General features: G+C 40.3%; 1 protein-coding gene across 2 annotated transcripts in view; it reads right to left on the minus strand.

The window, feature by feature from the left end:
• The window catches only part of mmp28 (matrix metallopeptidase 28), a 114,882-nt gene that overhangs the window by 25,849 nt on the left and 76,501 nt on the right, over positions 1 to 12,532 (minus strand). For both annotated transcript variants that reach the window (XM_039756762.1, XM_039756763.1), the window contains exon 4: positions 2,360 to 2,581. In XM_039756762.1, coding sequence (XP_039612696.1) covers positions 2,360 to 2,581 — 222 coding nt within the window. The remainder of the gene's footprint in view (positions 1 to 2,359; positions 2,582 to 12,532) is intronic.

The raw sequence follows: 12,532 nt of genomic DNA on the forward strand, positions 1-12,532 counted from the left end.
AACTGCTGAAAACACATTACTTTAACATGGCTTTCTGATAACTTCACCTTCATTTAATCCTGATACTCTGTATATTCAATTCATTATAATGACTATTCATGGTGGCTCTAAAATCCGTACTGACCCCTACTCTCTCTTCTGTTTCTTTTCCTGGTTTTCTGTGGTGGCGATTTGCGCCATCACCACCTAATCAAAAGCACCGTGATGTCCTACATTGATGGATTAAAATCCAGATGTCTACATGACCATCATCATCAAGTCCTTCCAAGAGAACCCTAAATATAAAGAAGACTGTTTCATTTATGTGAGGTAGAATGCCCAGAGGGGACTGGGCGGTCCCGTGGCCTGGAAACCCTGCAGATTTTATTTTTTCTCTTCAGCCGTTTGGAGTTTTTTTTTTTGTTTTTTCTGTTCTCCCTGGCCATCGGACCTTACTCTTATTCTATGTTAATTAGTGTTATCTTATTCTAATTCTTACTTTGTCTTTTGTTTCTCTTTTCTTCATCATGTAAAGCACTTTGAGCTACATTATTTGTATGAAAATGTGCTATATAAATAAAAATTGTTGTTGTTGAACTTAAAATCTCTGAAGTACAGGGGTAGAGTGGCCATTTGGAACACTGGAAGATTTCCCAGTGGGTCGGTGACATTTCTGGCCGCCATGTACATCTTCTCAAATTCACATTAATAAATGTACACACAATTAGTAAATCTGTAAAAAGATGGATCAGGTGGTATAACCCTGCTTTGCATGCAGTTGTCCATTCAATGGGAAAATGAGGCGACTCGTCCACAAACGATACAACTCTGCATGCGTGAAATTGGAACTATACAACCATTCATTCATTTTCTTAACCTGCTCATAGCATTTAGCCATTTTGCAATGGATACCAAAGGTAAAAGAAAGAAAAGGTGCTGCTGAGGTGAGGATTCAGGCAAGCAACATCTCACTTAACATCCTTAAAAAGTATTACATTTATGAGTATGTGCAGCATGGTGAATATGGGCAGTGCTGCTGCCCCACAGTCCTGGGTTCACATCTTCATCTCTGTAGGTTCTTTACCAGTTTCTCACAATGATGTACATACAGTATTAGGAGAACTGGTGAAGCTAAACTGGTCCACTGGGTGTGACGAGTGGGCACTGCATCCATGGCTGGTTTCCCACCATCTCCCAGTGATCTTGACTTGGTTAAGCTGCTTTCAAAAATGATGGCTAATGCATAGAATAAAATACAACATCTGTACAGCTTTTTTTTTTCTAATTGAGTGCATGAAGATGGAGAAGTACCAACAAAAAGGAAAGCCTGCTGAGTAAGAGAGTGGAGGAAGTTCACAAAGATGCAAGTTCAACTCGGCCTGTGTTCTCACACTAATGGGTTCAGCACCATATCCATGAAAAGCACAATACAAAATGAAAGAGACAGTGAAGTGTTTCATTGCTAGTGCCAATGTATTAACTTAAATATATCTTAAAAGTAATTAATTATATCAAATTCTGAATAATTAGTGCTGCACTTGACCCTGAGCTCTGCTGTAGCTCTTGAGTCGGCCATGTAGATTTAATAAATCAAAAAGCCGGAATCCTGAACATTACTTTTATTATAAGAGTCACCTGAGCTACTGCTGCATTCACATGCTATTAGACCGACAGCAGAAACCTCGCATGGACGTCCATCGAAGTAGGAGCTCCCAGTTGGACAACTCAAAAACAAAAAACAATGATAGTAGAATTTTCTGAGTTGCGATGTAGCATCGACACTTTAGCTTTGTCAACAATAAAAATAAAAATAAAAAATACCATGTTTTGGTCAAATTGTATCTGAAGAAATGTAACACATTCTAGCTTGCCCAAATTTAGTGAAAAAATTAGAGTTTATCTTTATTACTTTTTGTTTGAACCAAGTAGCAAATCAACAGCAACCTTGCATTTTTCCCAAAAATCTGGCTAAAAATTGATATGATTGCAGTTAAGGGGGAAGATGAAACGTCATAAGAGGGAACTCCAAAAACCCCCATAGCACGTTAACGCAGCATAAGTAGGATGTGGCTGGAAGAAGGCCAGCATCTGTACAGCAGTGACAGACAGAAGAAGATGAGCAAGCTGTTGGCAAATAAGCTGCTAATTTTGCTTTAATAAAGAATAAAAAGCATTGAGTAAGAGTCCACTATACAGAAGAGGACCAGAGAGTATAATGGAGGATAAGACAGAGTTCTTACTTAGGTTGCAACATGCACTATAGATACATTTGGTAGCCAACAAAATCTGCTTTTTTGGCTCCTGCATGCAACAGAGAAACTAGCCAGACAGCTGAAAGCCATTTGAAGGGAGAAGCTTACAATGACACAGGTCTCAGCACCTGGCCCGTCGAAGGCATTGGAGCTTCCATCATTGTGTTCGCCATCGTAGAAAGCCAATCGGATGTCTGCAGGGCCTTCATCCACTTCCCAGAAGGCAAGAGCCGACACATTGCTCCACAGTTCAAAGGCAACCTTTACAGCCAGTTTCACCTGAGATTCGGACAGCGATTTGGGCCAGTTCACAATTTTGTAGGTTAGATGGCGCTTATACCACTTCTCTCCTACAGAAAAAAAACCAAAAAAAATAAGAAAGAATGTAATCAATGTATGCATCCAAATAAAGGCATAAACAATAATAAAACTGTGAAGAAGTAGAACACTGTAGTGATTTCAAACTATCAAGAACCTGACATTTTAAGAGTTAAAGTGGCACACTGAGTTCCCTTGTATTGCAAAAGCTATGTTAAAACTTAGCCCCTCCTTGAACCATCACCTTATCATGGTGGAGGGGTTTGCGTGTCCCAATGATCCTAGGAGCTATGTTGTCCGGGGCTTTATGCCCCTGGTAGGGCCACCCAAGGCAAACTGTGAACACCTTGGGATTCTCCCGGAAGAGCTGGAAGTAGTGGCTGGGGAGAGGGAAGTCTGGGCCTCTCTGCTTAAGCTGCTGCCCCCGCGACCCGACCCCAGATAAGCGGAAGAAGATGGATGGATGGATGGATGGATGGATGTTAAAACTTCTAATTTCACCTGTTTCTCCTTTAAATTTAATACTAATATCAGGTCTGGTTGGGTAGCATGCACTGGTACAGCACGTTGCTGTGCCCACCACACAATGAAACAGCTCGAGATCCTGGTTGGCAACCCCAGAGGCAGACATGAGGTCCAGTTTCACTGTCCGGAAATAACCATCTATATGAAGCAAGAAGGTATTATGAGGGCATCCTCTTGGCCTGGTCCAGCCACTCGGGTCCTTAACAATGAGAATCTGGGGGGTCGGATCACCCTTGGGGAATCATGCCAAATGACTGTAGTGCTGTAAATGATGTTCCCTCACAATGCAGGTATTGTGCCTCATTCGGGACTCTGTGAGGAACAGGTCATTCAACACAAAGTCAAACCAACTACATCTAAGGATTCTCCAAAGAGACACAATACCGAAGGAGTCCAATCTTTGTCTCAGGTCACTGGATAGCGTTCATGTCTCGCAACCATATAAGTAGTGGTGCTTTTTGATATGGGCAACATGGGCCATTGCCCAGGGTGGCATCGTGGTGGGGGCGGCATCTTGGGCATCGGCAAAAAAAAAATTTTTTTTCCACGCACCCATGCTGCCCCATTCGTCGTCGTTTTCTATTGCCCATTTGCAGGGAGTAAGAGCACCCTCCATTTGCGAGGTGTGCCTGCTGCTTGCAGAAAAGGGAGGGGGCGGGGCAGCGGGGGATTCTCTGGCTGGCTGGCGCATCTTCTAATAACCAGCTTGCAAAATAAAACAAAATAAAAACATTGTTCTATTTGTTCACAAATTCTATAACACCCATATATGCGGGAAGTGAGTGCGAGGGCCCTTGGTGCGCCTGCTTGCTGCTGCTCCTGTGCTGAAGTCTCACACACAACCTGTTGAAAGGGGAAGGGGGCGGGGTGCTTCCAAATAAAGCACATTTCATTCATAATATTGTCAATCCAAGCCCATTATGTCACAATTAATTTTTCCTGGGTAGTGCGAAATCGCTAGACGGGGTGTTCTCCCAGGGCACCAAACAGGCTAGGACCGCCCCTGCATATACTGTAAGCACCAGGACTCTAAAGACTTGGACCTCTGTCCTTTTGCATAGATATCGGGAGTGCCACACACCCCTTTCCAGTGACCTCATGACCCCCAGTGTTCTCCCAGTCCATCTACTGACTTCATAGGAAGAGTCACCAGAGACATGAATGTTGCTGCCATGGTAAGTAGACCTCTCGGTAAGGTCGACACTCTCTTCTCAGACACACTGCTGATGGCTACGCCCAATAGGTCATTAAGGGCCTGGATCTTGGTTTTTATCCAGGACACTCGCAAGCCTGGACACTCAGACGCCTTGCTAATACTAATATCATTGTTATTACCTGGCATGAATAGTGGCAAAAAAGGAATGTATTTCATAGACCATAACATGTGTCAGGTGTAATAGGTTGCCTGGCTAACAAAGGTTCCTACATACAAAAGGGACAAAATATTAGCATACAATAGGGGATGGGGCTGGTAGTTGGGTGTCACCAGTTAATGGAACATAATACAAATGTGGGAACAGCATGCAGAATATGGGCAGACAGACAGAAACCTACGTCTTTTGACTGTAAAGCTCTGAGTGACTGTGTGGTGCCAGAGGAAGCCAAGGGGAGATGGCTCAGGTACTTTCAGAGAATGCTCCTGACTGTCAGGGACTCCAATTTTGAATATTGTTTACTTCTTTTGGGGGGTTTTATACTTAATTACCCTTTGGGTTCATTATTTGTGAGATTTAGTTATAGTTTATAGTTTTGACTTGTGTATTATAAAGCCACAGTATTGCTGATAGGACTGTTTGGGGTGGGCATATCCTCTGAGGCCAAGCCCTATCAATCACAGCTCAGTGGGATAAGGGGTATTCTTCTTCACTGATTTCAAAATCCTTTGAACATTTTTGAAAAAAATTATCTTTGGCTTGTTTCACTGATTTTTGAACTGTCTATATTCCTTCTGACTTTGATTTTGTCTCATGATTTTTGAGTACATCCATGTTTTCCAGTCACCCTCTGAGGTATCTTGTCTGCTAGGCATGATACTGACATCCACAAGTGATTCCAAGGATTGATCCAGGTGGAGTTTTGGGGGGAATTAAGCAGGGACAAAGTTTCAGTTGACAAGGGAGTAGTCAGCCAAAATTTGGGGAGTGAGGAGCACAACATTTCAGTGCTAAAGACAGCAGTTTTGAAAGTTGGATTGCTTTACCTGCTGGCTATGAATTAGGCCCTGTAGAGTTATGGCAGCTGGGACTTTGCTTTTCATTTGATACTTTATGTTCTCCCATTGATTAATCCATTCATGTTCCATTATTTATTATATAAATTTAAATGTTAGCGGACCAGTACTTCTCACACTTCCTTCATTGCACTGGTGTCTCTACATTGAGGGCATGTGGAGCACTTTTACATGTCTCCTAACAGATAGCGGTGTCCTGCAAAAAATTAGGGTTAGGGTTAGTGTAACTGTGAATATTAGGGTAAGCGTAAGGGTGTTTCAATAATTTAACACATTGTTACAATGTTTAAGAAAAAATCAACTTAGTTGTCATAGATTTTTCAAATTTTCCATATGTTTGTTCAATGCAATTTCTTATCTAGAAATCTATGTAATATTTTTTGTACCTAGTGTAGCTGTACCATCTCAACAAGAAACAGTGAAAAAATTTTAATTAGAGGATTGGGAGATGAAACATAGTCAAACGTACATGCAGGGGTTGTTACCAAAAAAGACAAACCAATCATACCCACATATGGAGTTAGACTTTACAGATTTTATTTTGAAACTACATGCTGTTTACATTTAAGCACACTAGTTCACACAGTTCCCAAAAATAACAAAACAGAGCATGTGTTCAAAACTTGTTATTTAAGTCCAGGGTCACAATCAGGGAAAACTGGAGGTCTGTACAGTACTAAGTTTTCCATGTTGCTCCTACTCATTCCTAAAAAAACACTGACTTGCATCCCTGCCAACTCACAAAAAAGTTCCATCCCAACTATATTCCCATCTTTCTCACTAAAAGGTACCTGAGTGGGGCACATATCCTAAGTGGATTGACAAAAGAATCTACAAGATGAGTGAGTAAAATCTAACACAAGCACAAGGCACAAGATGTGAATGTGCCATTGGGACACAGCGTCAAACTCATCCACACGAAGGTAAATCAATACATACCAGGAGCAAAAAAGCAAAACTCCAACAAGTAATCGCAATCGTGCATCCGCTCTTACAAACTGTCATGCATATGCATCGCACTGCTGGTAATAATTCATTTGAAGACGCCATTAAAAAAAGAAAAAACAAGATGTCGCTGCATCGCAGTCTTGTGTAAGCCATCTTTATCTTCTTTACCATTTTGCATAGACTTTTACAGTGAAATAGTATTGATGTTATGTTTTATTAGTTAAACCATTAATTATATAATTTACTAGGGGGCTCTGCCCCCTGCTCGCTTCCCTCACCAACCCCCGATGGGCGCCACGCACTAGCCACTTCACAGCTCTGCTGCTTGCGTATGTGGAAGTGGATGTACAATTTAAATAGATTTATTTTTTCATGGGAAATGTTACATATGCATAATAGACCTAACAATTTTATATTACAGTGAGTAATTAGCCATAGTAAAAAATAGTAAAATGTAATAAATTGAAAGAAAATTATGTTTTATGTTGTGTTAGAGGTATTCGTTGCGTTATATGTTTTTGCTGTTTTGGCTTTGAAATTAACACCCAAATATTTTTTAAACTTACACTTTTACTGTAAAACTTCAGTTAAAAACAATATTTGGAATTAACTTTTTGTCAATATTGCATTGAATTTTGATTCTGTGTTTGGAGTTACATTGTGACAAAACAACATATAACTGCCCGTGAGTGAATATCGCTTCTTTCTCTCTAATAAATAAACTGACTTTTTCGAATGTTTGTCCCTGTGATTTGTTAATTGTCAGAGCAAAAGCTATTCTAATGGGAAACAGTGAACGTTTTAATACAAATGGCATATCAAGATCTCCTTTGGTCCTATTTATTATTTATTTTATTTTTATTTATGTTATTCATGTTAATTGTATGTTTTTCTTTAACTCTATTATTGTAAAGCACTTTGGCCACAGCATTCCTATGTTGTTTTAAATGTGCTATATAAATAAAGTTGATATTGACATTGTCTAATGTTGTACTACATTACCTTTCTTGTCGCCTGTTAAAATGTTACATGTCAGAATTGTTTGACCAATTTTGAATACAACTAATCTTGTCCTATTGCATAGCCCATCACTCAAACATAAATTACGCAATAACATTACGATACATCCTTCTTTCAACAGTAATTCAGCCGGAGGAAGGCCGGACGGTGTTAACGGTTGTAGATATTCTACAGAATATTGTAAGTTGATGTTTTCATCTTCTGCAACATCACCACCAACTGTTTCAGCAGAGTCTACTGAGACACATTTAACTAATTTGCTGTGTAACTGATCGACAATTTTCGCGTTAATCCGTTTGACTCATTTCTCGGTTCTAGGACCCATATAATCATTTCTTCTGTTGATAACCCTTAGGGATTACATTCTTCAATAAGATTTGGACATAATAAGTCTTCTTTTATTGGGAACTTAAAGTGAGGAAAATGTACAAATTTGAGAGTGAAACAACTGTGTCTGACAAAAGCATTCACACCAATGAGAGGTGAGAGGACTGTGGGCCGTTAACTGTAAATGGTTGAGAGGAGGGCGGGATTTGAAAAAATCTCTTGGCAATTGTCTCGTCTCAAGATTTTCTTTTATAATAGAGAGACTTATTTTTCAAGGAGTAATTTTCTCTGAGGTAAACTTACATTCTGACCGACCATATGAATACAATATACCACCATGTCCGCACAATTCTTAACTTAGTCCTGTGCATGTGCAGCTAATCCCTGAGTCAGGCACCACAAGATTTTCATGAGGACACAGACCTCTATCAGGATCCGCTCATGGAAATTCACACTTATCCTTCCAATTAGTCCAACAAGCCAAACTTTGGCGTGTCAGAGAAAAATCCATACAGACACAGGAAAAAAATGTAAAATCCACAGTCTGTGACCATGTTAGGGTTTGAACCCAGGGGTCTAGACTGCGAGGCAGCAGCACTATCCACGGTGCCCCCATAGCAAAAATAAACAAAACTGAATTATTTAACTGACACTTCCATCAGGCCTCTTTCTGCCAGCACAAAGTAATCTAAACTTGGCCTTTATGGTCCTAGGCCCCCGCTAACTCCCTTAGGGTTCACCTCTGGCCCTTGGGCATCCTGGGAACAAAGACAAAAGCAATTCATCAAACTGCAGCAGATCTGTCCCACAGTGACAGCAAGAGGAGGAAAGGAAGAATGCTTGCACATGGGAACACAGCCACATTAACAGTAGTGATAACAAGAAAAAATATTACAGCACTGAGAGCATTGCAGAGCATAAGGACATTTCCAGTACATGAAAATCACATAGCCTTTCCATGGTGTACTTTGATCAGTGTTGATTCAAGATAATTCAAAAAACAAGGTTGCCCACCTTCAAACTTTTCTCCAGCTAGGCAACGCTGAATTTAATGCAAGGGGTCCAGATCATCTTTGAGATGAAGGCCCACACCAAGTGCACACACTACAAGGTCTCTCATTGTGACCCGAGCACCCTTACTGCCATAGAAGTGACTTCATGCAAGCTATGCTGATGTAAAATCGGAAATATTTGCAGTGATGTGCACAAGATAATGTATCCTACAATTAGCCAGGGATGGGAGAAAGGAAATGCTGAATTTGCTGACCGGGGGTTCCCAGAGGCAGGGTGTGAGGCAGACGAAGTGAACGCACAAGGAGTAACTCGGCCTTTGTGAGATCAACTGTGTAACACAAAATGGCCACACTCAATCCCAGAGGGTCTGATCTACACAAGGTGCAAGAACCCCTGAACATGAACATGAAGAAAATGAGCTGAATTACACACAAGAATGAAACTGTTAAAGGCAAGCCTTAAGTACAGGGTGATTTTTGCTTTTGTCTTCACAAACAGAATTCCAAAATTACGGTAGTGTTGTTGAGATTATTGGCCTGTTTTCAGTCACTGTCTTTTCTAAGAGGCTGTTCTAAAACAATTAGTGTGAATATGAGTAATGTCAGCTCATTAGAAATGAACTGCCTTTCAGCACATCTGTGATCTGAGTACCACTGAGCAGACCTAGAAACTCTAAATAAGTCTGACTGCGGTGCTGTTAAATTAAAGGGAATAAGCAAAGATCAGACTATACAAAAGGGTAGTCGGATGAAAATTCAGTTTAGATTATTCATACACAGCACAAGCTAAGAGCGCTTACACAGATTTACAAATAAAAGATAGCAACAGAAGAGGATACAGAGTACAATACTTACAAATGCAAGGGTAAATCAAAAAGGAAAGGTAACCTGAAAATTACGCGGTAACCTCAATGGATACAAGCTGACACACTACAACATGTTCATGATGGCGTATAGGTGGTTTAACGCTCTGAAACCAAAATCAAATCAACATGGAGGGTTCGCTGCAGGACTGCAGTATTGTTGAACAACACACTGTAGTAAGATTTCTTTGGGCAGAGGGAGGGAAACCTGCCGAAATTCACTGTGTCCATTAGCCACTTGATTTGAAATTTCCAAGTAAGATCCTTTACCTGTGGCATTGACCACATGGCAGAAACTAACCCTGGGTGGGGTTCCAGGCAATCACTCTGCACACCCACACACAAACTGGGCCAAATTAGATTTACCAATTAAAATTGCACACACATCCTTCTTAAGAAAAAAAAACCAACAACAATATAGTACCTATGGAAAAATGTAAGCAGTCCACACTAACTGTGACCAGGCCAGGACTGAGGTAATAGCATTAGCCACAGCACCACTGTGCCCCAAACCGTATATATTCTGTAGTTGATATGAAGTCAATCACCTCCCAAAAGTCACAGGAACTAAGGGGGTACTGAGAGACTTAGATATTGCAGAGAGAGAAGTAGTGCTTGGATTAAATAGGCTGACGTCTAACAGATCACCAAGATCACGTAACATTTATCCTCAAGTGATTAAGAAAGTTAGAGTGTACATATATAAACCTTTAGCACATATTTTCTGTAGTACTAGGGTGTTGTACTGTGTTAGCCATTATGAATGTTGAGAAAAGCCAAGCAAAATGATACCTTTTATTGGCTAACTAAAAAGATTATAATATGCAAGCTTTCGAGGCAACTCAGGTCCCTTCTGTGACAAAAGCTTGCATATTGTAATCTTTTTAGTTAGCCAATAAAAGGTATCATTTTGCTTGGCTTTTTTCCACATATTTTCTGAAAATTTCTGAATAATGGAGAAATTCATAAAGACTGGGGGCAATATTATCCCATTGTACAAAATGGGTGATCGGGCTGATCCAAGTATCTATAGGCCAGCTTAACATGCATCACAGGTAAATGAATGGAAGGAATTACTAAGGAAAACATCGAGCAGCACATGTCTAGAACAGGAGTATTAGCAAATACTCAACATGGCTTCTGGAAAGGAAGGTTGTGTTTCACTAATGTTCTGGAATTGTAGGAGGAGGCAAGAAAATAATACAACCAGAGAGGCACATATGATATTATTTATCTGGATTTTGTAGTATTTATCTGGTGTGGTTGGTAGGTGGGTACAAAATAGGCTCCAACACAAGAAGCAATAGGTAAGGGGAACTATTTCGAAATTACTAGATATTGAAGGTGTTGTCCTTCAGGGATCAGTGCTGAGGCTGCTGCTCTTTTTAATGTTCAGAAACAATCAGAACAACAGTACAATCAATAAGGTGGCTAGGTTTGCACTTGGTGGTAGGGCAGATAATGTAGAATCAGCTAAATCATTACAGAGGGATTTGGACAGCATACAGGCTTGGGCAGATTTGTGTCAGATTAAATTTAATGTAAGTAAATGTGAAGTATTACATATAAAAAGTAAAAAGAGTTTAGGTTTGAATACACAGTGGAAGGTATGAAACTTGAAACTACCCCATATAAGAAGGAAATTAGCAGTCAGAGCACACTCATCACCATCTGCATCCAGACAGTCTACACAAGTGATCAAGAAAGGTAACAGTATGTCAAGTTATTTTTCATGATATGTGGAGTACAAATCTAGGAGGTTATGCTTAAGTGATATACTGTAACCCACTAGTGAGACCTCACCCGGAGTGGTGTGTACAGTTTTGGTCTCCAAATGACAAAAAAGACATAGCAGCACTGGAGAAAGTCCAGAGGAGAGCAACTAGGCTGATTCCAGCACTGACAGGTATGAGCTACAAGGAACAACTGAAGGAGTTGAGCCTTTTCAGATTAAGCAAATGACAATTAGGAGGTGACATGATTGAAGTGTTTGAAATTATGAAGAGAATTAGTACAGTGGATCCTAGCTGGTATTTTAAAATAAATTCCACAATAAGAACAGAGGGGCACGTTTAGAAACATGTTAAGTGCAGATTTTGCACACATGTTACAAAGTTTTTCTTCACGCAAGAAACCTTAGACACATGGAATAAATTAGCAAGTAATGTGATGGACAGTAGGACCTTAGATTTGGATAATTGAGTTGGTTAGAATGGATGAGCTGGTTAGGCTGAATGGCCTCTCCTCATCATAACTTGTCTAATGTTCTAATGTACTTCAGTTCCAATAATAAACATATATTCCAAACAAACGTCCTCAGTTTAATGAACTCTTTACACGTTGTTTTTAGTTTTATAAATTGTTCAACTAGGCTTCTGAACTGAATAAAGACAATTAAGAATTACCGATTTAACAAATACAAAGCAAGCAGAGAAAAAGCCTAAACAGGGCAGTTTCCATGGCATGTTATGACACTTTTATCAGGTTTTCTATTATTAGATTTTCCAAAGGCAGGGACAAGCACATCAGCTGTCTGCTGTTGCAGATATGCTTTAAACAAATAGCAGATCCCTATTTAGCTTAGCCATAACAACAAGGATCATCTCTCCCACCTCCCAACTTCAAGCTTCCACACCTTTGTCAAAGGGTGATTATTTTGAAACACTTGGGACCCTTTGAAGCCGATACTGCTGGAAACAGCACCCCTTGCAGATTCTTGAGCCCACAAAGGGAGGGCCAGACTCGTGGGCCTAGAATTTCATCAGCATTCTGCTTGTAAGTGTGCCAGTGAAGGCGTCCTGTGGGTGGAAAACGGCAACAGTGTCCTGGGAAAGGTGCATGAACCGGACACTCTGTGTAATGCCTCTTCAGAATTTTTGTGTATGCTCTTTTCCTAACGGTACAGACATGTGGGATTCTATTGTCGACACCCTGTAGGTGAACAACCACGATAACAGATGCAATGATATTCAAACCACTGGACTAATGACAAAAAGCCACACATACAGATGATCTCACAACACCTCTCATTTAAGCACAATGTGGCACATATAGTGA

Source organism: Polypterus senegalus, chromosome 6 (assembly GCF_016835505.1).
Source record: "Polypterus senegalus isolate Bchr_013 chromosome 6, ASM1683550v1, whole genome shotgun sequence".
Classification (NCBI taxonomy): Eukaryota; Metazoa; Chordata; class Cladistia; order Polypteriformes; family Polypteridae; genus Polypterus; species Polypterus senegalus.